The 27,622-nt window shown below is 41.5% G+C and overlaps 1 protein-coding gene across 4 annotated transcripts in view; it reads right to left on the bottom strand.

Annotated features, from left to right (window-relative positions):
* lmbrd1 (LMBR1 domain containing 1) overlaps positions 1 to 27,622 on the bottom strand; it is a 260,769-nt gene that overhangs the window by 113,779 nt on the left and 119,368 nt on the right. For all 4 annotated transcript variants that reach the window (XR_007262077.1, XM_048596598.1, XM_048596599.1 and 1 more), the window contains 2 exons: positions 3,068 to 3,193; positions 690 to 842 (listed from right to left, as the gene is read on the bottom strand). Coding sequence is in view for 3 of the 4 variants with exons in the window: in XM_048596598.1 (XP_048452555.1) it covers positions 690 to 842; positions 3,068 to 3,193 (279 nt within the window). In the remaining variant the exon portion in view is untranslated. The remainder of the gene's footprint in view (positions 1 to 689; positions 843 to 3,067; positions 3,194 to 27,622) is intronic.

The following is a 27,622-nucleotide window of genomic DNA, read 5'->3' as shown; positions in this document are numbered from 1 at the left end:
TCTTTTAAAGTGAATTTTTTGAGGACAATTTTGGTTAAATATATTATTCTGGGAATTTATGACAAGAAGACGCTGGAATCAAATGATCATTAGAAATTCCAACTCTGCCCACTATCTTGTAAACCAGGCCCAAAGTTAGAAAAATATCCATCTACTGAAATTATATTCAAGAGCTATCCAAGTTCAGGTACATAATTCAAACTTTGGCTGTCTGAAAATTGGACATTTTTGATTTTCAGTCAAATTTTCCATTTTATAAATACAGCCAGTTTCAGGCTGATCCCAAAGAATGGAATCAGTAAGTATTGTGCACACACAGAAACCAAGAGTAGGATAATAATTCGCACAACATCATGTGCCGAAGAGCCCGTGCTGTGTATTGTTCTATGTTCTAAGATGAGTGAAGTGCCTAAGATGTGCCTCTTCCTCCACTACTATCTATTCTGTAGACACAAAGCTGCCCACTCCACTAGCTGATAGGGATGGGGATTGCTCTGAAAAAGACTGCAACAGCAGGAGGTTCTTCTGCAACTTTTCCAGCCCTTTCAAGCCTCATGTGCAAAATACAGAAAAATCTGAAATCCAGCATAGGTTTTGGTCCTAAGGGTTTTTGGACATCAGACTTTTGTGTACAAAGGTGCCTGCAATAAATCATTTGTAACATGTACTGTCAGGTACAGTTTATGTACCTTAAAGGGTCGTACAGCACAACAAAACTTCAACCAACAACTTCTCTCTGCAGTTTCCAGGTGTCTGTCTCTTCTTCTAAGTGTCCGCAACTTCTCCTGCAGCTTCTGCAAAGCTTTTCGGTCCTCCATGGACAGTGGACGGCCATCCATGCACTGTTAGAAAATGCAATGAGCATTATAAAGCACAGTTCAAGTAATTTTATCCTCTGACACAAATAAATATTCCAGCAAGCTTACAGTTTGGATATTAGAATGTGCTAAGTTTTACTCAATCCAGTTTGCCTTCAGGAGTGCTGGGAAGAGTGAAGCCACTGTCTTTAATGCCCGCTACAAACCCTAGCCCCTAGTCACCGACTCCTTTCTCTCCTTGACGACTGCTTGATATGGATCCAAACTGCTTTCCCCCTCGGAATCATAGCTGACCCCCAAGATGAGCTACCAAATTCCTCACACCATCCCTGCATGAAAACTGTCTATTCCCATTTTTCTGACATTACTGCTGCAACCCTCAAACATAAATTCATTACCTCCTAACCAACACCTATTATTCTGCCGTCTGTAGACATGGGACCACCTAACTCATACCTACCCTGTACCCTAACTCATGCGAAGTCCTGTTCACCCACCATCCTGTGTTTGCTGTACTACATTTGGAAATATCTCCTTGACCTTCTCTATCTTACCTCTAATGTCCTGCAGTTCCACAATCCTCTGGAATTCCTATATTCCTCTAAATCTGGCCTCTTGATCATCCCTGATTTTGATCACTCCATTACTGTGGCTGTGCTTTCAGCTGCCTAGGCTCCAAGCTTTGGAACTCACTCCCTGCACCTCTCCACATTGCTTTCCTCCTTTAAGACAATCCTTAAAAACTTACTTCTTTGAACAAGCTTTTGATTATACGGTCCCTTAACTCCTTATTTGGCACTATTTCATAATGCTCCTGTGAAGGTTCTAATGAAATGTAATTTTCTATTGAAAGATTTGCAATATGATTTGGAAAAAAATAGTTCAGATATTCTCCAGAAATACTAGAATATACTTTATGATTTTCTATGTAACCACAGAGCATTTGTATCAGTTGGATAATTAAAACTATCTTCAGAAAAATTCTACAAACTTGGCTGAGATTTTCTAAAATACTAAAATTCTAAAAATTATGGGTGACTTCGTCTGTTGTGTTTTATTTCAATAGTCTGGCTAACTTGATTTTAACTGGTCACCTCCTAGTTACTATTCTGTTTCTTACTTGTGATCTTGGCCAGGATCGCCTTCACAGCTTTTCCTTAGAAACCTGAGATTTTGCAGCATTTCCTGTACCTGATCGCCTGAGTCTAACATGTCCAACTGACTGAAATTTCCTCTGCTTATAATTTAAACCCAACCAGAGATTGCACAACACAATCAGTGTGGACTGCTAACCAATTTCCTGCAATCCCTATAGTTTGAAAGCAGGCCAATCGGCTCATCGGGGCCACACAAATCCTCTGCAGGGCAAGCCACCTAGATCGACCTCCCTACCCTATCCCTGTAACCCTGCATTTACCATGGCTAATCCACCTAACTTACACATTCCTGGAAACTATAGGCAATTTAGTATGGCCAATCCACCTACAAAATAACAGTCTCTCTGAGAACATCACACACTTGATCTATTTTCAATGCCCTTATCCACCTATCAAAATTACTATGTTTGATGCTTTCAAATTTTAAAATACTCGAGACATGGGTGACTTTGGCACATTAATATTTTACTGGCCATCCCTTGATTCCCTGAGAGCACCGAGTCAAGTCAAAAATGCAGTGGATGACTGGAGTAGGTGAGAAGATCCTTGCAGAAAACCATTAGGAATGCATTTGCAAGTTACAGTAACCAGCAGCCCCTTTGCTTGTGTCAGCCCAGAAATGATCAGATTCTATTCTTAGCGTCATATACTCACTCATGGAAATCGACCCTTTGGTACAACTCGTCCATCCCGACCAGGTTTCCCAAACTAAACTAATCCCATTTGCCTGTGTTTGACCTATACCCCTCCAAACCTTTCCTATTCATGTACCTGTACAAATATATTTTAAATGTTGTAACTGTACCTGCTTCTACCTATTCAATTCAGTTTTTCAATTTGCTTTGATAGATTTAGAATTCACAACCTCATGATTGCTAATGCAGTGCCCTGATTGCAATACCAAAATATTTGCAAACTTTGAAGAACATTTTTCAAAGCTTAACTCATTAGTCTTTTAATTATCCAGAATCTCAGTGAATTTTGGAAAACAAGTAAATAAAACACATTTAGAATGAACCCATCCTTTCTTTTGAAAATGGTTAAAAGATCTTGAAATCTGAAGCAAATTGACGTGAATGCTTGTAGCTAAACCTTGGATTTAATTGTTTCCACTTGCTGTTCCACTTCTTCAAGGTCTTCAGTGTTCTGCAGTCGTTCATAAACCACATTCCTTGTACCTCTTATCAGGTTTACTGGCAATGCAGACATTCCATAAGCCTTGAAGAAAAAGTATACACAGTGAGCACTCAAAACCTGAAAAGACTGACCATTGCCAAAAGTAAACACGCATAATGGTAACTTCATTTTGTAGTGATTATCAATACTGACAATACGGCCCTTGTAATTTGCAGAGGTGGCTCATGATGTTAATTGACCATTTCAGATTTCAGGAAGCATCTGCATGCACTGTTGATGTCACTAAACTAGGGATGAGGGAGTGGAGGACACTAGAAGTGAGGGGAAGGTGGATGTGGAGCTTCAGCTTCCCAGTATCTGGTAAGATATGTATGTGCTATATTGTCAGAGGTTCAGTAATTCAAATAAGACATTAAACTAGGTTCTAATTGGTGGGAGTAAAACAGTCCATGGCACTATTTTGAAAAAGTGCATGGAACAGCACTCCTAATAATTGTTTATTTTCTGTAGAGACCTCCAAGGTCCACATGCACCAGTAATTTCCAGTACCATAAGTTAATGGCGCGACCACCATCAGTATGCAGCTCAGCTACCTCAGACGTATCCCTGGGGTCTGGTCAATATTTATTCCTCAATAAACATCACAAAAATACAGTATCATGTGTGGGAGTTTGCTGAGTCCATATTGGCTCCTGCATTTCTTGTATTACAACAATACTGCGAAGTGTTTTGTAACATCTGATGGTCACAAGAAGTGATAAAAATAAAGCACGTTTTATTCCATCCTGAGGGACGAGTCAAATACCGTCATGAATTGTAGGGGTTATTCTCCTGCACTGGATTTTGTGGATCATCAGGAGAGATGGAGGGCTCAGGCAAGTATGAATATCATATTTCTGCCAGATCTGGCACTTTCCCAGTGGCTGATGTCACATCCACACTGAGATCATTATAGAGTCATTGAGTCATACAGCAAGGAAAAAGACCCTTCAGCTCAACTCGTTCATGCCGACCATGTTTCTTAAAAGTAAACTAGTCCCAGCTGCCTGCTTTTGGACCAGATCCCTCTAAACCTTTCCTATCTATGTACCTGTCCAAATGTCTTTTGAATATTGTAATGGCACTCATCTCTACGATTTTCTCTGGCAGCTAACTCCATATATGTAACACACCCTGTGTTAAAAAGTCGTCCATCAGGTCTCATTTAAATCTTCCCCTTTCACCTTAAACCTATGCCCTCTAGTTTTGGACTCCCATCAAGTCAGGACTATTTAAAACCTCCACACAATTGGCATATTTTTCTTCAATTAGCCAAGATGTTGCTCTTTACCACACAGGAAGATGCCTGGTAAATCCTACTGGCCCTAGTATAGGCTCAATGGCGGAGGGGTCTCTTAATCAGGTACCCCATGGCACCCTTGCCATAACACCAACCCTCACAAGCAGGGATAGACCCTCTGCAGCACTTTCCATCACCAAAACCCCCATCCCCAGCTGGAGTCTGCCAAGGAGGTATACCCTGGCAAGCTTGAACATACTTTCCTGGGTTCCAGATTGGGAGGGTGGAGTTAGGATGGTGTTGGGTTGGCAGGGAGAGCTGCCTTCTTGAACCGCTTCAGTACACGTGTTATAGGTTGACTGAAAATGCCCTTTGGGAGGAAATTCCACAACTTTGAACCAGCAACAGCAAAGGAACGACACCATATTTCCAGGTCAGGATGGACAGTAGCTCAGAGGGGAATTTGCAAGTTGGTGGTGCTATCATGTATCTGTTGCACATTTCTTTTTAGATGGAAGTTGTCATTGATTTGAAAGGTGCTGTCTAAGGATCTTTGGTGAATTTCTGTCATGCATTTTGTAGATAATACACATTGCTGCTACTAAGTGTCATTGGTGGTAGAAGCAGATGCTTGTGGATGTGGTGCCAATCAAGCAGGCTGCCTTATTCTGGATGGTGTCAAGCTTCTTGAATATTATTGGAGCTGCACCTATCCATCCAGGCAAGTGGGTATTATTCCATCACACTCTGGACTTGTGCCTTATGGGTGATGAACAGGTTTTGGGGAGTCAGAAGGTGTGTTACTCACCAGTGTTCCTAGCCCTTGATCTGCTCTTTTAACTACCGTGTTTATATCAGGAGTCCAGTTGAATTTCTGGTCAATGGTAACCCCAAGGATGTTGATAGTGGGGGATTCAATGATGGTAATACCACTGAATTTCAAGGGGCAGGGTTAGATTGTCTCTTAATGGAAATGATTATTTGTGTAGCGTGAATGTTACTTGCCACTTGTCAGTCCAAGTCTGGATATTGTCCAGATCAGAAGTCATGAATGGTGCTGAACAGTGTGCAATCATCAGCAAATATCCCAGTTGTGACCTTATGATAGAGGAAGGTCATGGATGAAGCAGCTGGGCCTAGGAAAGTACCCTGAGGAACTCCTGCAGAAATGTCCTGGAACTAAGATGACTGACCGCCAACAATCATGAACATCTTTCTATGTACGAAGTATGTCTCCAACCAGTGGAGAGTTTGTCCCCAATACCCATTGATTCCAGTTTTCCATCCATTGGATGATGCCAACTCTGTTGAATGCGGCCTTGATGTCAAGGGCTGTCACTCTCACCTCACCATAGGAATTCAGCTCTTTTGTCCATGTTTGAACCAAGGCTATAATGACGTAAGAAGTTGAGTGGCTCTGGCAGAGCCCCAACTGGGCGTCATTGAAAAGGTTATTGTTGAGCAGGTTCTGTTTGATTGCACTGCCGATGACCCCTTCCATCACTTTCCTGATGATAGGGAGTAGACAGATATGACAGTAAACAGCTGGGTTGGATTGGTCTGGCTTTTTGTTCACAGGATATACTTGGGCAATTTTGCACTTTGTTCAGTTGACGCGAGTGTTATAACCATACTGCAACAGCTGGCGAGGGGAGTGGCAAAATTTGAAACACAAGTCTTGAGTACTATTGCCAGAAAATTGTCAGGGCCCACAGCCTTTGCACTATCTAGTGCCTCCAACCATTTCTTGATATCACGTGGAGTGAATCGAGGTAGCTAAAATTTGGCATCTGGGATGTTGGGACCACTGGCAGAGGCCAAGATGGATCATCCAATTCATCCTGCTGAAGATTGCTGTGAATGCTTCATCCTTATCTTTTGCATTGCTTTTTCATCATTGAGGATGGGGATATTTTTGGAATCTCCTCCTCCAGTAAGCTGTTTATTCCATGACTGAATATCACAGACCTGTAGAGCCTAGATTTAATCTATTGATTGTGGCATCACTTAGCTCTGTTTATCACTTGCCCTTTATGCTGTTTGGCATGAAAGTCGTCCTGTTTAGTAGCTTCACCAGGTTGACACTTCATTTTTAGGTATGGCTGGTGCTGCTACTCGCATGTCCTCCTACACTCTCCACTGAACCGGGATTGATCCCCTGGCTTGATGGTAATGGTTGAATGGGAGATATGCTGGGCCATGAGACTACAAATTGCTCATAACACTTAATGGATACCCAGTCTCGGGATATATCTAGGGATGGTGATGGTGATGTTTGATACATTGTCTATAAGGTATGATTCCTGTCAGGCTGTATGGTGTTTGACTAGTCTGTGAGACGGCTCTCCCAATTTAGCCACTAGCTCCCAGATGTTATTAAGAAGGATTTTGCAGTGTCAACAGGGTTGTTTCTATTGTTCATAACAGGCAGGTCATGTTTAACTAATTTAGTCGATAATGGGGAACTGATAGATGTCGCGTATCTGGACTTCCAGAAGGCATTCGACAAGGTGCCGCACGAAAGGCGGTTGCATAAGATAAAGGTGTTTGGCGTTACGGGTAATGTATTAGTATGGAATGTGGGGATAAATGGGTGCCTTTCTGGTTCAGTAATTAGTGGCTTGTGGTGTGCCTCAAAGATCAGTGCTAGGATCAATAGTCTAGCGATACTACCATTCGGCCATCACCTTTCCATTACTTCATATTTATCCACAAATATCTTCTGGTTATTCAAATAAGGTTATCTGTGCAATTATCTATGCAATCTGTGCGTACATTGCCTATCACTAATCACTTTGTTGCTCACCCACATGTTTTTGCATCACTTCATCTCTGTCCAAGATTAACAACGACCCAAGGGATGCACACATAAAATCACCTGACTATCTTTGCTTATATTCCAGAGATTTGCTTCAACAAGTAGAGGCAGATCATTTGCCTCCTTCTTCCTCCACCTCCTTAAACATTTAAATTAAAGGGAATCTTAATCCTCCTGTTCTTCAACTTTTCATCTCCAATGATTGTGTGCACTATAACTGAAAAAACAAATCTTTCTTGAATGCACTACTCCATTAATGTTGCATCTAAGGCACTGACCATACACAGATTACAGATAAACTGTAACCTGCGCAAAGTGATAATGCTGCCTCCACACTCTCCACAAGTTACTGCAGACATTCCATGGTATTTTAAACAACAGCCTCAGAGTAATGAGAAATTCAAGTTTGGTGAGGGCTGTAAAAGAAAACAGTTAGGTGCTATAATTCAAATGCTTTTAAAAAGTAGCACATTCTTCACTATAAACACATATTTACTCAGATCAGAACACCTGATGAAAGAAGTTAGCTAATGAAAAGAGTGGCTCAAAAAATAAAGCCATCAACTTTTCTTTGGTTTAATAGGAATATTACAATTTAGGTTCACATTCCACTCTATCCACGCTCACAGCAAAATACCAATAATTAAAAATTTACACCTTTATGCATGCTCTGAGTTGAAGCAGTGCATGTTAGACCAGTAATTATTCTTTCACCAAGTTATTTTGCACTGAAGTATGCGTAGGTTTCCCCAGAGATACTCCTGTACTCACTGTCAGCAAAATGCCACTATCAAACGGCAAATGGTTTTAAAGTTATAAGTAGAAATGGAACATACAACAGTACAGGCCTTCGGCCCACGATGTTGTGCCGAACTTTTACCCGAAACCTAAGGTCTATCTAACTTCCACCCCTACCTTATACTATCATCCGTTTGCCTATCTAATAGCCGCTTAAATGCCCCTAATGAGGCCGACTCCACTACCCATTCCGGCAATGCATTCCATGCCCCTATCACGCTCTGAGTAAAGAACCTACCTCTGACATCTCCCCTATATCTACCTCCACTCACTTTAAAACTACGCCCCCTTGTAATAGCTATCTCCACCCTAGGAAAAAATCTCTGGCTGTCCACTCTATCAATACCTCTGATCATTTTGTACACCTCTATCAAGTCAAAATAATAAAGTAAAGCAGATTATCAGAAATTTTAATGGTCATCTTTAGAAACTCGGAACCAAATCTTCATAATGAGAACATCGAAGAAGTGGTTGCAAGAAGTGCACTATCAGCAAACAATGAGAATTGAATTAGTAATGCAGAAAACATCTAGTGCAAGACCTGCCAAAATCCCAAACGTTCTTGAACTAGAATCCATCACACCTAAATAAATCACTGGTTTATCGCGTTTGCTCGCAAACTCTGAATTTAATTGACTTAATGTTCTAGTTTATTGAAAAATGTGCCAGCCTCTAGAAAAGTTTAGAATATTTTCACATGTGTATTAAATAAACCTAGCCCCAAATACCCTTTATGCAACCAGCATTTCCATGGTAGGAGGAAAATCCTCAAGTAATTAACATGTAGAGCTGACTAAAAGTAACTGAGAAAACTTCTCCAAAAATAAATAGCTAGATGTTGTCCAGTATGGACAATGAAAATGTATTCAAAGGATGTGGCATCAATGAGTACTTAATTGCTTAAGTTACATAATTTTGACTTCATGATATTGAATGAATTATTTTCAAGTGAGAATGGCAGAGAACTTGCAGAAGGATGTTTGCCCAGCCATCCTGTGCTCTTGCCCTTCTAGGTCACAGAGGTTGAGGTTTCAAATGAGGCCTTGGTGTAATCAAATGAGTTTTGGTGAGTTGCTAAAGTTCATCTTGTGGGTATCACACCATTACTGCCACTGTACATCAGGGTTGGAAGGCGTTAACACTTGAAGTGACTGGCAGTGCCCTGATCAAATGGACCACATTCTCCTGAAGGTATCGAGCTTCTTGAGTGTTCTTCTAGCTGCACTCACAATTAGAAAACATTTAATTACATTTTACACTTGTGCTTAGTGAGCAATGAGACAATCTTTGAGGAATACGGAAGGGAGTTACTCATGGAATTTCTCTTATCACCGTAACATTTATATTGCTGGCCTAGTTAAGTTTCTGGTGGCCCCACCTCCAGGATGTTGACGATGAGAGATTCAATTATAGTGATGTCACTGAATATAAAGTTGACTTACTTGTTGAGAGTCAAGACTCTCTGGTTGAAGATGTTCATATTTGGCACTCATGTCACACAAATGTTCCTTGCCACTCATCAGTCCAATCCTTGCTGCTTGCAGGCTTGAATTCCTTTCTTATCTGATGAGTTACTAATGCAATTGAACTATGCAATCATTAGCCAAAGGCTACCATTTGGCCTTTAATCGAGGCCAGCTCACTGATGTAAGAGCTGAATATGTTTAGATCCAGCAAACTGCTCTGAGGAACTCCTGCATTGATATTTTTAAAAACTTCTTTCAGGGATGTGGGTATTGATGGCAAAGCCATAATTTGTTGCCTATCCCTAATTATCCATTGAACTGATGGTCTGAGGGTGGTTAAGACTCAAAAGGAATGTAGGTTTTTACAATAATTAATGATTGCACCATGATCACCATTATAACAGACTAGTTTTCACTTAATTTAGTTTAAATTACACCAGCTGCCATGGTGCAATCTGAACCCAAGACCCCAGATCACTAACCTGGACCTCTTAATTACCAGTCTTGTAATAATACTACGACACAACCACCTCACATATCCCGGGATTGAGATAATTGGCCTTCAATAATTACAACCATCTTCACTTATGTTAGGCAGTGGCGAGCTCTTTCCCCCAATTCCAACTGACATCAATTTTGTTAGGGATCATTGATGTCAGACTTGATCCAATGCCATTTTGATGTCAACAACTGTCACTTTCCCCTCAGGTCTGAAATTGAACACTTTTGTTCATTCAAATAAAAGCAAGATATTACAGAAGCCGAAAAACAGAAACAAACAAGAGGATGCTAGAGAACCTCAGCAGGTATGGCAGCATCTGTGGGAAGAGAAACAGAGTCAACAATTCAAGTCTGGTATTTTCATATTTGGTCCAAGATGAAAGTCTGGAGTCAAGTTGTCCTGATGGAACAGAAAGTGACATTGATTTGTGCATTTACTTTTATCCTCTTGCTCCTCTTTCAGTGTCAAACAGCAGCTCAATTATTGAAATCCATAATAAGCTCAGCAAAGAAATGCCAATCAGAGATAAGATGCATAGATAGCAGAATGAGAGAGGAAATGCAATCCTGTTATCATCTCTCTGACACGGCTTGTAAACTATGGCTTCCGTATGCAGGAACTGCAACAAATTTTTTTTTTAAAACTCAAGTAGGAGAATTTCAATTAGGCGCATGTAGTCCATCTTCCATATTTAACAAAAAGGCATCTCTGTTGCAAAACTTAGTTTAAGATGATATAATGCTTTATTCGTAAGCCAAAATCACACTTGCAATTTTTGCTAAACTAGCTCCAATACATCATCCTCTACTGGCAAGAATTAATGCCAGATCAATTGTAATTTGACAAGAGATGTCAGAAATTGTAAACACTAGTTAATGTGAATTCTTTTAAAAATATTTTTATAGTAATCACACCATTTTTCTGTGCAACAGTGTAAATCATAAAAACAGTGACTTCAACTACAGGTTGGCTAGCTTTTGCTTTTTCCCTCAGCATTCACCCCCTTAATATGCCCACAGTCAGGGAAGGATCTTCTGCTTTTGTGCTAAAAGAGTGTGAGTCATCCTCTCCCTGCATCATGTCAGCCTATTAGACACTTAAGTGGTCACCCATGAGCTTCCAATAGGATAATTTCTGAGGAAAGCAATGTTCTGCCCTGCTGAAGTTGCTTGTCAACCCGTTCTCCCCAGAATTTGCACACTGTGATGGCAGACAGTGGTATACCTCCCACTTCAACACCAACCTGCCCAATTTCTTCCCCTCATGCCACCTTTCACATAACAGAATCTTTCCCTCTCAAGAAGTTATGTAAGGTGATGGTTTTGAAAGGGTTAATGTTGGAGACTGTATTAAGGTCCATCCAATGTGATGATGTCAAAACAGTCTTTGGTATGGAAATGGGAAAAATACCTGTGATTCTTGAAAGGAGATGACATATCATCTGGGTCTCCCAGTAATCTTAGCAACAATGTTTAATTAGCTAATTGTTAGATAATAGCTAATTGTTCGATAATAGCTAATTGTTCAGACACACTATGACAAACATCTAGAGCAGGTGGGACTCAAATGGGGCCTCCTAGCCCAGAGGTAAAGAAACCATTATTTTTAAGGCACCTGCTCAGAGATGTTATTACATACTTTTACATACCTTTGTGAGCATCAAGCCAAGGCCTCCTGGCTCACAGGTAGGAGCCATATCACTGTGCCACAGAGCCCCCAATTAACTAGTGTAGCTTGTACTAATTGCTGTCATGCAATAAACCACAGTGTTCAGACAACAGCTTCTACTCAGTAAGATTGAACTTGAGGTTGTTCCAAAACCCATTGTACTACAGATTATGTCCTTGGTTTGTGATGCTGATAGTGGCAAACAATGCAGGAAGAATATGCTGTTCGGCATCTCAAGCCTCTTTTGCCATCCATGGCTGATACGTGATCTACCAATATATTCTTGCCTTTGCCCGATATTCCTTAATAATTTTGCTTAACAAAACACTATCAATAATATCCTTAAAACTAACTGACCTAATATTAATTGTTGTTTACTAAAGAGAGTTCCAAACTTCAATATCTTTGTGTGTAGAGATATTTCCCAATTTCACTTCAGAAATGCCTTGTTCTAATTGTTGGATTATGCCCCATCACCGTACACTTTCCAAACAACACAAATAGTTTCGATCTATACTATCAACTACCCCTAATATTTTGAAAACTTTGATGAAATCTCCCTTTAACCTTCTAAATTCCAGTGAATACAACACTTGTCTGCGTCAGAGACAGCAAGAACTGCAGTTGCTGGACTCAGAGATAACACAGTGTAGAGCTGGAGGAACACAGCAGGCCAGGCAGCATCAGAGGAGCAGGAAAGTTGCCGTTTCAGGTCGGGACACTTCTTCAGAAATGGAGAGGGGGAAAGGGAGATCAGAAATAAATAGAGAGAGGAGGGGTAGGGCTGCGGTGGGATGGTGATATGTGAGTGCACGTAGGGAGTGGTGGGGATTGGTCAGTGAAGTGGGAGGGGCGGATAGGTGGGAGAGAAGATGGACAGGTTGTGTCAGGTCAAGGAAGCCGGGATGAGAGGGAGGTTTGAACATGGGATGAGGCCGGGAGTAGGGAGATTTTAAAACTGATGAAATCCATGTTTAGGCTATCAGGCTGTAGGCTCCTGAGGTGGAATATGAAGTGCTGATCCTCCAGTTTGCGGGTGTCGTCATTGTGACACTGGAAGAGGCCCAGAACAGACATGTCACCCAGGGAGTGGAGGGGGAGTTAACATGGTTCACAACCAGAAAATGTTGCCGTTTCTCGCAAACAGAGCGCAGATGCTCGACAAAACGGTCTTTGAGTCTACGCTTGGTCTCACCAATGTACAGGAGACCACATTGGGAGCAGCGGATGCAGTAGAACAAGTTGACAGATGTGCAGGTGAACCCCTATCAAATGTGGAAGGTTTGTTTTGTGCCTTGAATGGAGGTGAGGGGGGACGTGTAGGGGGCAGGTGTAGCACTTCCTGCGGTTGCTGGGAAAAGTGCCAGAGGTGGTGGGATTACTGGGGAGTGTGAGCGGATGAGGGAGTCGCAGTGAGCGCGATCCCGATGAAAGGCAGATAGGGGTGGGGAGGGAAATCTCTCTTTGGTTGTGGGGTCGGATTGTAGGCAGCGGAAATGGCGGAGAATGACACGTTGGATGCGGAGGTTGGTGGGGCGATGTGAGGAGGTTGGGAATTCTGTCTTTGTTTTTGTTGGGGGGAGGAAATGTGAGGGCAGAAGTGCGGAAAATGCAAGAGATGCGGTTGAGGGCATTTTCGATCACTAGAGGGGGGAAGTTAAGGAGGTGGAGGAAATGGGAGTAGGGGGTTGCAGTCTTGAAGGAAGGTGGATGAGAGGAGGTATAGTCCAGGTAGCTGTGGGAGCCGGTGGTTTTGAAATAGATGTCAGTTTCGAGGTGGTCACCAGAGATGGAGACAGAGAGGTCCAGGAAGGAGAGGGAGGTATTGGAAATGGTCCTGGTGAATTTGAGGTTGGGGTGAAAGTTGTTAGTAAAGTTGATGAACTATTCAAGCTCCTCGTGGGAGCACGAGGCAGCGCTGATACAGTCATCAATGCAGCGGAGGAAGAGGCGGGGGATAGTGCCAGTACAGCAGCGGAGGAGGGACTGTTCCACGTATCCTACAAAGAGGCAGGCATAGCTTAGGCCCATGCGAGTGCCCATGGCCACTCTCTTAGTCTATAGGAAGTGGGAGGAGTTAAAGAAGAAGTTGTTAAGGGTAAGGACGAATTCAGTTAAGCAGATGAGAGTGCCAGTGGAGGGGGACTGGTTGGGCCTGTGGGAGAGAAAGAAGCGGAGGGCTTTTAGGCCATCCGCGTGGGGGTACAAGTGTACAGGGACTGGATGTCCATAGTGAAGATGAGGTGTTGAGGGCCAGGGAATTGGTAGTCTTGGAGGAGGTGGAGGGCGTGAGTGCTGTCCTGGACTGGGGGAGGAAACAGAGACAAGGTAAGCGGGGATAAGTTCAGTGGGGCAGGAGGAGGCAGAGACAATGGATCGGCCAGGGTAGTCAGGTTCATGGATTTTGGGAAGGAGATAGAAACGGGCGGTGCAGGAAACAAAGAGGTTGGAGGCTGTGGATGGGAGGTCACCTGAGGTGATGAGGTTATGAATGGTTTGAGAGATGATGGTTTGGTGATCCAGGAGTGAGGTCATGATCGATGGGGCGGTAGGAGGACGTGTCAGAGAGTTGGTGCTGGGCCTTGGTTATGTAAAGGTCAGTGTGCCATACCACCACTGCGTCTACTTTATCTGCGGGTTTGATGGTGAGGTTAGGGTTGGAGCAGAGGGCTGCGCATTCCGTGGGGGAGAGGTTGGAATGAGACGGTTGGAGAGGTTGAGGCAATCGATGTCATGAAGGCAGCTGGAAATAAAGAGGTCGAGGGAGTGTAGGAGGTCATGGGGTGGTGTCCAGGAGGATGGGATTCGTTGGAAGCAGAAGAAGGGGTCTGCAGAGGGTGGGTTAGACTTGTGGTTAAAGAAAAAGGCACGGAGGCTGCAGACAAAGTGTTTGACATCAAAACATGAATGGAATTCATTGATATGTGGGGGCAGGGGAATGAAAGTGAGTCCTTTGCTGAGGACTGACCTTTCGTCCTCAGTGAGGGGGAGGTCTGTGGGGATGGTAAGTCTGTGTAATCCCTCCTCAATTTAACACTTAAAATCCAAATCTACACTACACTGACTTCAAGGCCAACATACCCTTCCTCAGATGTGGTACTCAGAACTGCTTGTAGAACTGCAATTTAATCAAACCAGGGCTTTGGATAGCTGAAACATGTCAACTATACTTGACGACCGATAGAGAATCCACACAATATTTAAAATGGGTTCTGTCGAGTATCTTGACTTGTGGCTTCTGTTCAAGGCCACTTTCTTAAACTGTCCCAGGCAGTCTTGAATATATTCCACAAACTAATTACTCAAGTCATAATTTAAGTCAGAGCTTCCATAAAAGGTTAAAAGTTATTCCAACTGACAAATGGGTTTGGCTATAACCTTGGTATCATGCATTGTATGGGCTACCTCCAAAATTTAAACAGCATAATCCTGTGGTTGTTATGAACAGTAAATTCAGGTAAGATGTAACTGCATTTACAGTTTGATAATAACTAGGAAACTCTACTTAAGGTTAAATTTCAAAAACTATTGACCTACAAGAGAGCTGCTTTTAAGCTCATCTGTGAAAATATAGGTTCCAAGATCAATCCAGATATTAAAAAGACAGTATTATCATTCTCCTCTCAATGGAACTGTTGTTCCATGTCTTGGCCCGCCACTTGTCCAATGTTCAATGTAACTGCAGCTGCTCATGAGTGTTGTTCCGGTCCTAGCCTCTTAGCTTTCACCAAAGACAGAAAAATTACAAACAAAACATTTATGCAAGGAGCAACTGAGAGCCAGATATTCCACTTGCAGGATTGTCACTACACAGTCCTTTCTTTTAATTGACACAGCAAAATTTGACTAGAGAAGCTAGAGAAGAAACTCCTTCTTGTACTACAGCTTCAGCAATTCCAGTGATTAACAAAACTAATCTGATGCTAGTTAGAGCACTGATAAGGGTTTGAACTGTTTATGTGGTATAGGGACAATTGTCTCCAAAGTTCCCACATTTCACTCAGAAAACAGTACTGAATTCTACTTTGACCTTGGAATGAGTGCTGAGTGTCAGAAAGTGACTGCATAAATGGGGGTAGCACACAGTTACTTTGCTTTTTTTCTCTGTATTGATGCTTCAAAACATACAATACAGGATCTAAGATAATATTAGTCTCATACAGGTCTTAGCTGGGAGCACCGCGTACAGCATTGAGTATCACATTATAGGAAGAATATAAAAGCTGCAGAACAAACACGGTGTAGGTTCCCTAGGATGTTACAAAGGATAAATGATTAAAGCTGTGAAAGGAAACTTAAAACATGATTTTTCAGATGACAAGAACTAAGGCAATTAAAGGTAATCTCATAAATGTTTTCAACATTTCAAAAACTCATCTTTAAAGGTAAATTATGTGTCAGTCATGATTCTCGGTCAGAAGGTTGTGAGGTCAAGTCCTACTCCTGGATGTGAATACAAAAGTAAAGGGCAACACTCCAGTGCTTTATTGAGGGAGGTTTGCATTGTTGAAAGTGCTATCTTTCAGACAAGATATTAAATCAAGGTCATGTCTGCTCTCTCAGGTGGATGTTAAAGATTTTATGATGATATTCCAAACAAGGAGATTGATGAAAGCGAGACACGTTATTAAAGCTTTTTTTGTCTTGCACTCATTAGGACATGGACAAAAATAAGAAAGTGAAGTGAAATTACATTGTATAATCTGTCTTTAAACAGAACATAACTATTGTGAAGAAAAATCATACCAGACTCGAAATCTTAATATCTTTCTCTCTCTCCGGACCTGCTGAGTTTCTCCAACATTCTCTGTATTGTTTCGGATTTCCAACAACTGCAGTATTTTGCTTTTATAGAATTTGTGTTGTGTTATACCTCACTGGGGTAGTGTACTAGAAACATGCTATTCACTGCTTTTCCCCTGGAGTCATCATAAAAGTTGAAGATTTTAAAAAGTACACTGGATTCCAAAATCTACCCATCTTTTAGGTTGACAGAAAGCTCAAACCAGGTTACAGTACTTAACAAGATTTATTTACTACAAATAAACACAATCTAGTTACAAATAAACCATTTTGAATCACTAGCATATAACTCTACTAGTTAACCTCTAACCCCTTTTAAATTCCCCCTACACACATACAGACTGACATAAATGGGCACAAAAATTACATGCAGGGAGGGCAAGACTGGGAAGGCAATTCCGTGGTTCATCCAGAGTCTACTGAGATGATCATTTAACTGATCAGGATGCTGCTTCTCAATCATCCTTCTCCAGGCACTCTCACTTGTTTGCAGAAAGCACAGGATGACTGGATCATATTTATAAAGGTCTCTGACTGGTTAATTAAAAGTCACAGCTTATAGCTACTGATAAAGGAAAACTGGTTATCTTCAAGGGTGGGATGCTCTTTACTGCAACCCAAAACAACTCCCCTTGTAAAAGTCTGAAGGCTCCTCACCCAAACAGTCACAACTCTATGCTGTTCAGCTACCTCAGAGCAAAACACATACGATTGGCTGTTCCCTTTCTGGTACCTTAGTGCATACACCAATTCTTTAAACTTTTAAACTATTTAGTTCTCTTTGTTTGGCATCTTTTATTCAATTACCTTCTAAGGGTTTTCTACTTCTCATGATGTTCTCATTGTGTTGCATAGGGCTTGTTGTCCTCCTATTCTTCTTTCATGGAATCAAAGAATATCTACAGTGTGGAAATGGGCCATTTGGCCCAACAAATCCACACCGATTCTTCAAAGAGCATCGCACCCAGATTCATCCGCCCTACCCTATCCCTGTAACACTGCATGGTTAATCCGCCTAACTTGCACATCCCTGGACATTATGGGCAATTTAGCATGGCCAATCCACCTAACCTGCACAGCTTTGGGCTATGGAAGGAAAATGGAGACACGGGGAGAATGTGCAACTCCACACAGTCGCCCAAGACTTGAAGTGAACCTGGGTCCCTGGCACTGTGAGGCAGCAGTGCTAACCGCCGAGCCACTGTGCCGTCCTTTAACTTTTATATTTTTGGAATCACCTCTTATTTCTATAATATGTCAATTTGGCTGTGTTACTAATTTTTAGGTGATAAATTCACTCTTTGTCAGGTCAAGAAAGCCCAATCAAATTACCTGCTTTTAAATGTCGGCTTCAACTGAGTGGAGACAGGGAATCAACTGGATAAACAAACAGGATAACAAATAGAGATAGTAGGAACTGCCGATGCTGGAGTCTGAGATAACAAGGTGTGAAGCTGAATGAACACAGCAGGCCAGGCAGCATCAGAGGAGCAGGAAAGCTGACATTTCAGGTCTGGACCCTTCTTCAGAAATCTTCAGCCTTCCTGCTCCTCTGATGCTGCTTGGCCTGCTGTGTTCATCCAGCTCTACACCTTGTTATCTCAGATTCTCCAGCATCTGCAGTTCCTACTATCTCTGAAACATGTTATGACGAGGTGTGGGGTGGGTAAAGGATATGAAAGAAGATTTTCAGGCCCTAAAATTATTGAACTTGATATTGAATTCTGAAGACTGCAGAGTCCCCGAAGACGGGTAAAACTGTCTCAGAACATTAGGATGCATTCAAGAAGGAAATATGGAGAGCAAAGGACCAAAATATTTCGTTAAAGAAAAAGGGTGGGACCTTCAAATTCTGTAAAACCTGGAAAGCAAGAAATATAAAGGATTGGATTCAAAGAAAAAGGGAGGCTAATGGCAGATACCATTAAACCAGAAACTCAAGAGGCGCATAGAATGTGCAACAGGGAACTTAAAAGGGAGATTAGGACAGCTAAAAGGAGATAAGAAAGGATAGTGGTAGGCTAAGTAAAGAAAATCTTAAGTTGTTTCACATTACATAAGAGTAAAAGGATAGTGAGGAACTGAGGAGGGCCCATTAAGTGATAATTTGTGTATGGAATCACAGGATGTTGGTAGGATTCTAAATGAATGCTTTAGATCAATATTCACTGTCGAGATGGACGATATGGGAATAAAAATCAGGGGAAAGATCTGTGATACAATTAAATAAGTTAGCATAGTCAGAGAAGAGATGTTAGATTGTTTGGCAGGCTAAAAAGTAGATAAATCTACAGAGTTGGATGAAATGAAGTTTGAAAAGTGAGGCAAGGAAGGAAATAACAGGGGCCCTTGCAAAAATATTCAATTCCTCTCTGGCCACAAGAGAGGTACCAGAGAACTGGAGGACAACCGACGTGGTACCATTGTTCAAGAAGGGAGCAATGATAAACCAGAAAATACAGGCCAGTCAATCTAACCTTAGTGGTGGAGAAACTACTGGAAGCAATTCTGAGGGATAGAATTAATCTGCATATGGAAAGGCAGGGATTAATCAAGCTTAGTTAGCTCAGTTTTGTTATGGGGAGCTCATGTCTGACCAACTTGACTAAATTTTTCGAAGAGGTTAGCAGGTGTGTAGGTGACGGTTGATTTGACGTAGTCTTTTGGGCTTCAAAAAGGTTTTTAATAAGGTCCTGCATGGGATACTGATAGCAAAAGTAAGATCCTATGGGATCCAAGGAAATTTGGAAAATTGGATACAGAATCAGTTGAGTTGCAGGAAGCAGAAGGTGATGGTACCAGATGAGGGACGTTTTTCTGACTGGAATTCTGTGTACAGTGGGGTTCCACAGAAGCCAAGGATGAGATTTAATATAAATAATTTAGATTTATGTACAGAAGTGTTGATCACTAAATTCACAGACGACTGATGAGTTGGTAAATAGTGAGGAGGACAGCCACAGACTACAAGAGGATATAGATGGACTGGTCAGATGGTCTGATTATTAGCAAATGGAGTTCAGTCCAGATAAATGTGAAGTGATGCACATGGGTTGGATAAACAAGACAAGGAAATACACGATCAATGGTGGGAAGCACCGAGATTCATAGGGATCTTAGTCTTTATGTATACCAGCCCCTTTAGGAATGAGGACAGGTGGATAAAGCAGTTAAGATGACATATGGGGAAACTTGCCTTTAGTAGTCAAGACATAGAGTTTAAGAGTAGGGAAATTATGCTGGAACTGTATAAAATGTTGGTTAAATCACAGCTAGAGTAATGTATGCAGTTCTGGGATCCATATTATAGGAATGATGTGACAGCACTGGAGAGGTTGCAGAAGAGATTTGCCAGGCTATTGCGTGGACTGGTGTGTTTCAGTTATGAAGAGAGATTGGACAGACAGGAGTTGTTTTCCTTAAAGCAAAAGAGACTGAGAAAGGACAATGATTGTGTTATAAAGCGGAGGTTGACCCCCCCCTCTGGAAACTAAAACCGAAATGCTCAGAGAGGTGTGCCTCGCTCTATAATCTGTTAAAAGAGCCCCCATTCTGTTATAGAGGAAATGTTAAATAAAAATAAACCTGACACCCTCTCTTTATAATGAACAAGTAACAATTTATTTATCTAACTCTAACAGTGAACAAACTAAACTATTAACAAACCCAATAAACCCCTTCTAACTACTAACTATTTCCGAATAAAACAAGATTATAATGGTATGCTGTTCCAATAAATAAAAGTCCCAGTTAGAGAAAATAAAATTTAAAAAATTAGAATTTAGCCTCTCGAAATTACAGCCTGATTACATCTTCCAGAATGTTGTGTGTCTTCTCCAATGAATTCTTGTGTCAGGAATGCCTTCACAGTGAATCCTTCTATCAGTAACATTAACTATTTGTGTTGTAGATACCTTTAATTTAGATGGAGCTTACTCTAAGGCTTAGGGAATGCTGTGAGCGCCAGTGATCCTTTCTTTCAGAGCTGAGAGTTGTTCTCTTAACAGATGATAGCTGGCTCTCCCACGATTTTCCAAATGCCTTCATCTTTAATACCCTAAATGACATATCAATTTCTTACAATAGGATTGGTCCTATGTTGTCAAAGCCATCAGATTTAAATTTAATTGGTTTTTGGTATCTAAGGACCTGGTTTAGATTAATTGGCTAAATTTGAAAACCTGCTGTCTTGATAAAAATGCTGTTTTGCCTTCTAACAGTATAGCCTTTTGATACAAATGTTTCAATTCAGGTGCTCTGTGTACCTGCAAACACACAGACATCTCTTTTGAATGTTTAAGTATAGAAAAAGCACGTCATCTTTTAAAGGGACCATGCACTGCTTTCCCATGGCATTTTACAAAGACCAAATTCTAACATCCTGCCTTCCAATCCATAAGTACTCTACCCAACCTTGCAACAATTGAGATATATAAAATTATGAGGGGCACAGACAGGGTAGACATGAAGAAACCTCTCTCCTGGATGGAGGGATCAATGACTAGCAGGAATAGATTTAAAGGTAAGGGGAAGAAAGTTTAGAGAAGATGAGACAAAAAACACTTTCACCCAGAGGGTTGTGCAAATCTGGAACTCACTGCCTGTTAGTGTGGTGGAGGCAGAAACCCTCATGATATTGATGAAGTGTTTAGGTGTGTATTTGCAACGTCAAGGATTTTTAACGCTATAGTCAAGTTCTAGAAATAGGATTAGAATAGTTAGATGTTGTTTTCGACCGGCACAGACAAAATGGGCCCAAGGGTCTTTTTCTGTGCTGTAGATCTTGACGACTATGACTAGTTACCGTCCCACCAATTTTCATATCATCTCTGAACTTACTGATCAACCCTCCGACATTCAAATCTAAATCATTCATACATAACCTACTAGCAAGGACCCCAACACTGTTCCCTGCGGAACCTCACTGGACACAGGCCTCCAGTCATGCAGTCATAGAGCAAGGAATCAGACCCTTTGTTCAACCAGTCCATGCCGATCATAATCCCAAACTAAACTAGTCCCACCTGCCTGCACTTGGCTCATTTTCCTCCAAACATTTCTTATTCATATACTTATCCAAAAGTCTCCTAAACGTTGTAGCTGTACCCACATCCACACACGAACCAGTGTAAAAATAATTGCCTGTATTTTTAAAATATTTCTCCTCTCATCTTGAAAATATACCCCCCAAGTCTTAAAATCACCCACCTAGGTAAAGACACCTAACATTCTCACCTTATCTATACCCTCATGATTTTATAAACCTCTCCATAAGGTCACCCCTTAACTTCCTACATGCCGGTGAAAGAAGTAGCAGCCTTTACAGCCTCTCCTTTTAATTCAAACCCTCCATTTCGGGCAACATGCCAGTAAATTTCTTCCGAACCCTCTCCAGCTTAATAATAAGGTTCTATAACAGGGTGACCAGAACTAGATACAATACTCCAGAAGAGACCTCACCAATGTCCTGTACAACCTCAACATGACAACCCAATAGCTATACTCAGAAGGTCTGAGCAATAAAGGCAAGCCTACTAAATCCCTTATTAACCACCCTGTCAATGTGATGCAAACTTCCAAGAGTTATGTACCTGAACCCCTAGGTCTCTCTTTTCTACAAAACTACCTGTGGCCCTACTTTTAACTGTATATGTCCTGCCTTTATTTGTTTTACCAAAATGCAATATCTCACATTTATCCAAATTAAATCCATTTGCCACTCTGCCTATTGACCCAATTGATCATGATCTCTTTTAATCTTAGATAACCTTCTTCACTGTCTACTATAACAACAGTTTTGGTGTCATCCACAAACTGACTAACCATCTCTTCTATATTCTCATACAAATCATTTATATAAATGAAAAACAAAAGTGGACTGAGCACCTATTCTTGTGGAACACCGCTGCCAACTGGCGTCCAGTCCGAAAAACAACTCTCCACCATCACTCTCTTTCTCCTGCTGTTAAGCCAATTTTGTATCCAACTGGCAAGCTTACCTTGAATCCCATGTGATCTAACTTTACTAATTAGACCACCATGCGGAATCTTGACAAAAGCTTTACTAAAGTCCAAGTAAAAAATGTCTATCACCCTGCCCTCATCAATCTTCTTGGTTACTTCCTCAAGGAACACAATCAAGTTTGTGATTCACAATTTCCCTGCCACAAAACCCTGCATCATATCCCTAATCATTCTTTGCCTCTCCAAATGCATATAAATCCTATCTTTCAGAATCATCTCCATTAACTTATCCACTATCTAAGTCAGACTCACAAGTCTATAACTCCCAGGCTTCTCCTTACACCCTTTCTTAAACAAAGGCACAACATTAGCCATGAGATAACAAGGTGTAGAGCTGGATGAACACAGCAGGCCAAGCAGCATCAGAGGAGCAGGAAAGCTGACGTTTCGGGCCTAGACCCTTGTTCAGAAATTTCCACAACATTAGCCACTCTTCAGTCATCCAGCACCTCGTCCATAGTTATAGATAATACAAATATTTCTGCAAGTCACAAAAAAAACGACAATTACCCTCTGTGTTCTGCCACTCATCCAATTCTGTATCAAATTGTCCAAATTTTTTTTGGATCCCAGGGGCTTCACTATCAGTGTCCAGTGCAGGCCCTTACCAACAGCCTTGATGAAGTCCAAGTAGACTACATCAAATGCACTGCCCTCAGTTACACACCTGGAAAACCTCTTCAAAAAATTTAATCAAGTTAGTCAGACATGAGCTCCCCTTAACAAAACCAGGCTGACTGTTTTTGATTAATCCCTGACTCTGCATGTGAACATTGATTTTGTCCCTCAGAATTTCTTCCAGTTTCCTCACCACTGAGGTTAGATTGACTGGCCCATCGTTTCCATTTCCTCCCTTGCTTCACTCAACAACGCAGGATACGTTTCATAGCCACATCATCCCTCTCACTAGTGAATACTAGTACAAAGTATTCATTTAGAATCCTACCCACATCCCTGGCTCCATGCACAAATTACTACTGTGGTCCTTAATGGTCCCTGGTTATTCTCTCATTACCCTTAATGTACTTATAAAATAATTTAGTATATTCTATATTTTGTTTGCCATTATTCTTTCATGCCTTTTTTCGCTCTCCTAATTTCCTTTTCAAGTTTCCCTTTGTTATTCTGTATTCCTCTGGGTCTTCTGCTATTTTGAGCACTCAGTATTTGCCCTAAACCTCCCTTTTTCTCACTATCCAGTCTTGTACATCCATTCTTCTCCGAAGTTCACTGGATTTGTTGGTCCCACCGTTTATCTTAATTGCAACATGTTGGCCCTGTACTCTCTTTATTTCATTCTTGAATGCATCTCACTGCTCTAACACAGGTTTATCTAAAAGTATCAGCTGTCAGTCCACTTTGGCCAAAACATATCTGATCTTATTGTAAATTGGGAGAAGATCAATTTTAACTTTGATTGTAGGTCCACTCTTGTCCTTCTCCATAACAATTTTGAATCTAATGGAGTTATGATCACTGTCTGCAAAATAATCCCCCACTGATACTTCAATGGCCTAGTGGTATTATCGCTGGACTGTTAATCCAGAGACCCAGATAATGTTCTGGGGACCCGGGTTCGAATCCTGCCACGGCAGATGGTGAAATTTGAATTCAATAAATATCTGGGATTAACAGTCTAATGGTGACCGTTGTCAATTGTTGGAAAAATCCATCTGGTTCACCAATGTCCTTTAGGGAAGGAAACTGCCATCCTTTCCTGGTCTGGCCTACATGTGACTCCAGACCCACAGCAATGTGGTTGACTCTTAACTGTCCTCTGGGCAATTAGGGATGGGCAATAAATGCTGCCTAGCCAGCGACACCTTCATCCCGTGAATGAATAAAAAAAAAAAATTTGCTTAACTTTATATCTTAAAATGAAGAGCAGGACTGTCCCCACTCTTACAGTGCCTTTTATATACTGCCTTAAAAAGCTGTCCTGAATGCATGTTAAGAATTCCTCTCCCCCTAAACCTCATTGAATAACCTTTTAAGATGTCATCCCTCCTTACTGTTGTAATTGATTCCCCGATCAATATTCTGACGCCCCCTCCTCTTTTACATCGTTCTGTCTCACACGAATACCGTCTATTCTGGAATTTTGATCTGCCAATCCTTCCCTCTCTCAACCACATCTCAGTGCCAGCAATGACATCGTAATCCCACATTTTAATTGTGTTCCCAGCTCATCTACCTTGTTTGTCAGACTTTTTGTATTAAAATAAATACCATCCAAACTTACCAAACATCCTGAGCCTTAAATGGCCTATAACTTCCATGTCTTCTTGACTTGCTTGCTCGGTCTCCTAAATTTGACCATTCATCTTCCCTGCTGAAAATGTTCTCTGGTTCCCTCTTCTAAGATGGATTGAACTCTCCCCAACAGCACTAGCAAAGCTCCCCACAAGCATGACAGTCCTAATCAGGCTTAGGTGCAACCCCTCCACCTCCTACAGGACTCATCGCTCCCATAAACAGTTCCAATGTCCCAGAAATCTGCACCATCTCTCCAGCTACTCATTAATCTGGACTAACCTTCTATTTCTATACTCACTAGCACATGCCACCTGAAGTAATTGAAAAATTAATACATTTTCGATTCTGTTTTTTAAATGTACTTCCTAGCTCCCCAAATTCTGCTTGCAGGACCTCATATCTTTGGCTACCTGTGGCACTGGTACCAAAACGTAGCAGGATCTCTGTCGGTTTGCCATACCCCTTCAGAATGCCTTGCAGCTGTTCAGTGACATCGCTGACCAAGACACAAGGGTGGCAGTGTACTATCCTGAAGTCTGTTTTGCAGCCACAGAAATGCCTGTCTGTTCCTGTTAGAGTAGAATTCGCTACTAATATAGCCATGCCGTTCTATTTCATCTCCTCTTATACAGCAGATCCACCCATGGTGCCATTAAGTTGGCTGCCACTGCTTTCCCCTACAGGGTCATCTGCCCCAACTGTATCCAAAAAGATATCCATTAGAAAAGGGGATGGCCACAGGGTACAGCTGCATTACCTGCCTTCCTCTACTTTGCCTAATGGTCACCCATGCCCTTTCTGCCTGTTCAATCTGCAACCGTGGTAACTTCACCTGACGAAGGAGCAATGCTCCGAAAGATTGTGATTTCAAATAAACCTGCTGGACTATAATCTGGTGTTGTCTGACTTCTGACCTTGTCCATCCCAGTCCAACATCAGCACTTCTATATCATTGATGACTTGGTTCAAAGTAAGTAGTACAGGATAAGGCCAGCGATTGCAGGCTCGTTGGTTTAACCTCCGTCATGGGAAAGCTGTTAGAAATTATTAAAATTATGTCATTTGGACAAATGCAGATTAAGGACAGCAGCACAGATTTGTTACATGTAAATGGTGTTCAACAAATCTGGCTCCATTTGTTGATTAACGCTACCATGAGGGTTCATGAAGCCTATGAAACCTCTCCTTTATCTATGTGACAAGTCATATCTTCAAAACACCAACAGGTTTGTCAAACATATCTTCCCTTTCAAAAATCTATGTTCACCTTAGTCAGTATTATCATTATTTTCTGTGTCTGGTTATCACACCCTCTATAAATAATTCTAACTTTTTCCCTACAACTGATGCCAAATTAACAGATATGTAGTTCTTTATTCTCCCTGTCTTCTTAAATAGTGGCCATTTTCCGAAATATAGGAAACTTTCTAGAATCTACAAGATTCTGCAAAGTAGCAACAAAGTCTTCACTATCTCTCCTTCAAGAGTAATTGTGAACAGTTATATTTTGGACTGGCGGATGGTTTCTCCAGCGGTTGGTACTAGGAGCTCTACTTTTCTTGATTCATACGAATGACTACTGTAGATAACTGATAGATTAAGCAATGGTGGTGTGTGGAAAAACACAGCAAATGGTTACAAACACAAATACATTGAGCGTGAGGTGAAGACAGATTCAATCATCATAGAATCCCTACAGTGTGGAAACAGGCCCTTCGGCCCAACAAGTCCACACCGACCCTCAGAGCGTCCCACACAGACCCATTCCCCCTATAACCCACCTAATCTACACATAGCTGAACACTACGGACAATTTACCATAGCCAATCCACCTAGCCTGCACTTCTTTGGACTGTGGGAGGAAACCAGAGCACCCGGTGGAAACCCACGCAGACATGGGGAGAATGTGCAAATTCCACATTGACAGTCGCCTGAGGTTGTAATTGAACCTGGGTCCCTGGCGCTGTGAGGCAGCAGTGCTAACCGTTTAAAACCATATAAAAATCATGGTTTTTAAAAGGGAATTGGAGCACTCTGAAAAGATTTACATGGTTACAGGAAAATAGTGGAGGAATTAAGTGCCTTGTTGATTTGATTTGATGTATTGTAATCCCATGTACCTAAGTACAATGAAAAGCTTTGTTTTGCGAGCAGTACGGGCAGATCATTGCAATCAAGGTCATACAGATCATAGGTTGCTTAGACAGAGCAAGGCATACAAGGTTATGAGTGCACAGGAGGTGCGCAAAGCAAGATCAACATTAGAGAGATCAACATTATTTGAAGTTAGAGAGGTCCATTCAGCAGTCTAATCATAGCAGGAAGGAAGCTGCTCTTCAACCTGTTAATACTTGTTCAAGCTTCTGTGTCTTCTGTCTGAAGTTGGAAGAGAGCATTAGCAGAGTGGGAGGGTGTTTGAAGATGTTGGCAGACTTTCCGCAGCAGAGAAGTGTAAATGGAGTCTATGGATGGGAGGTTGGTTTCCGTGATGGTCTGGGCTGTGCACACAACTCTTTGTAGTTTCTTTTGGTCCATGGCAGAGCAGTTGCCACGCCAGGCCATTATGCACCCAGACAGAATGCTTTCTGTAGTGCAGCTGTAAAAGTTGGTGAGGGTCCTTATGGACATGTTGAATTTCGTAAGCCACCTGAGGAAGAACAGCTGTCAATGTGCCTTCGGCTGGCATAGATCTGATGGCATGAGTGGCCTCACTTGATACTGTAATCATTATATGATTCATATTGGTAACCGTCGAAATTCTAATTCAATTTTAAAATGCTATAGAAAATAGAAGCTCTCTAAGGCAAATGGTTTTTTTTTTCCCTAGAAGCTATATTGGGAAGGGGCCACCTAAACAGCAGGCCAATGACAGACTGTAGAAGTTGAAAAGGAAAAA

The sequence above is a fragment of the Rhincodon typus genome, chromosome 5, assembly GCF_021869965.1.
Source record: "Rhincodon typus isolate 14 chromosome 5, sRhiTyp1.1, whole genome shotgun sequence".
NCBI classification, from domain to species: domain Eukaryota; kingdom Metazoa; phylum Chordata; class Chondrichthyes; order Orectolobiformes; family Rhincodontidae; genus Rhincodon; species Rhincodon typus.
The sequence above is the reverse complement of the archived record's forward strand: the minus strand, read 5'-3'. Positions and strand labels throughout refer to the sequence as shown.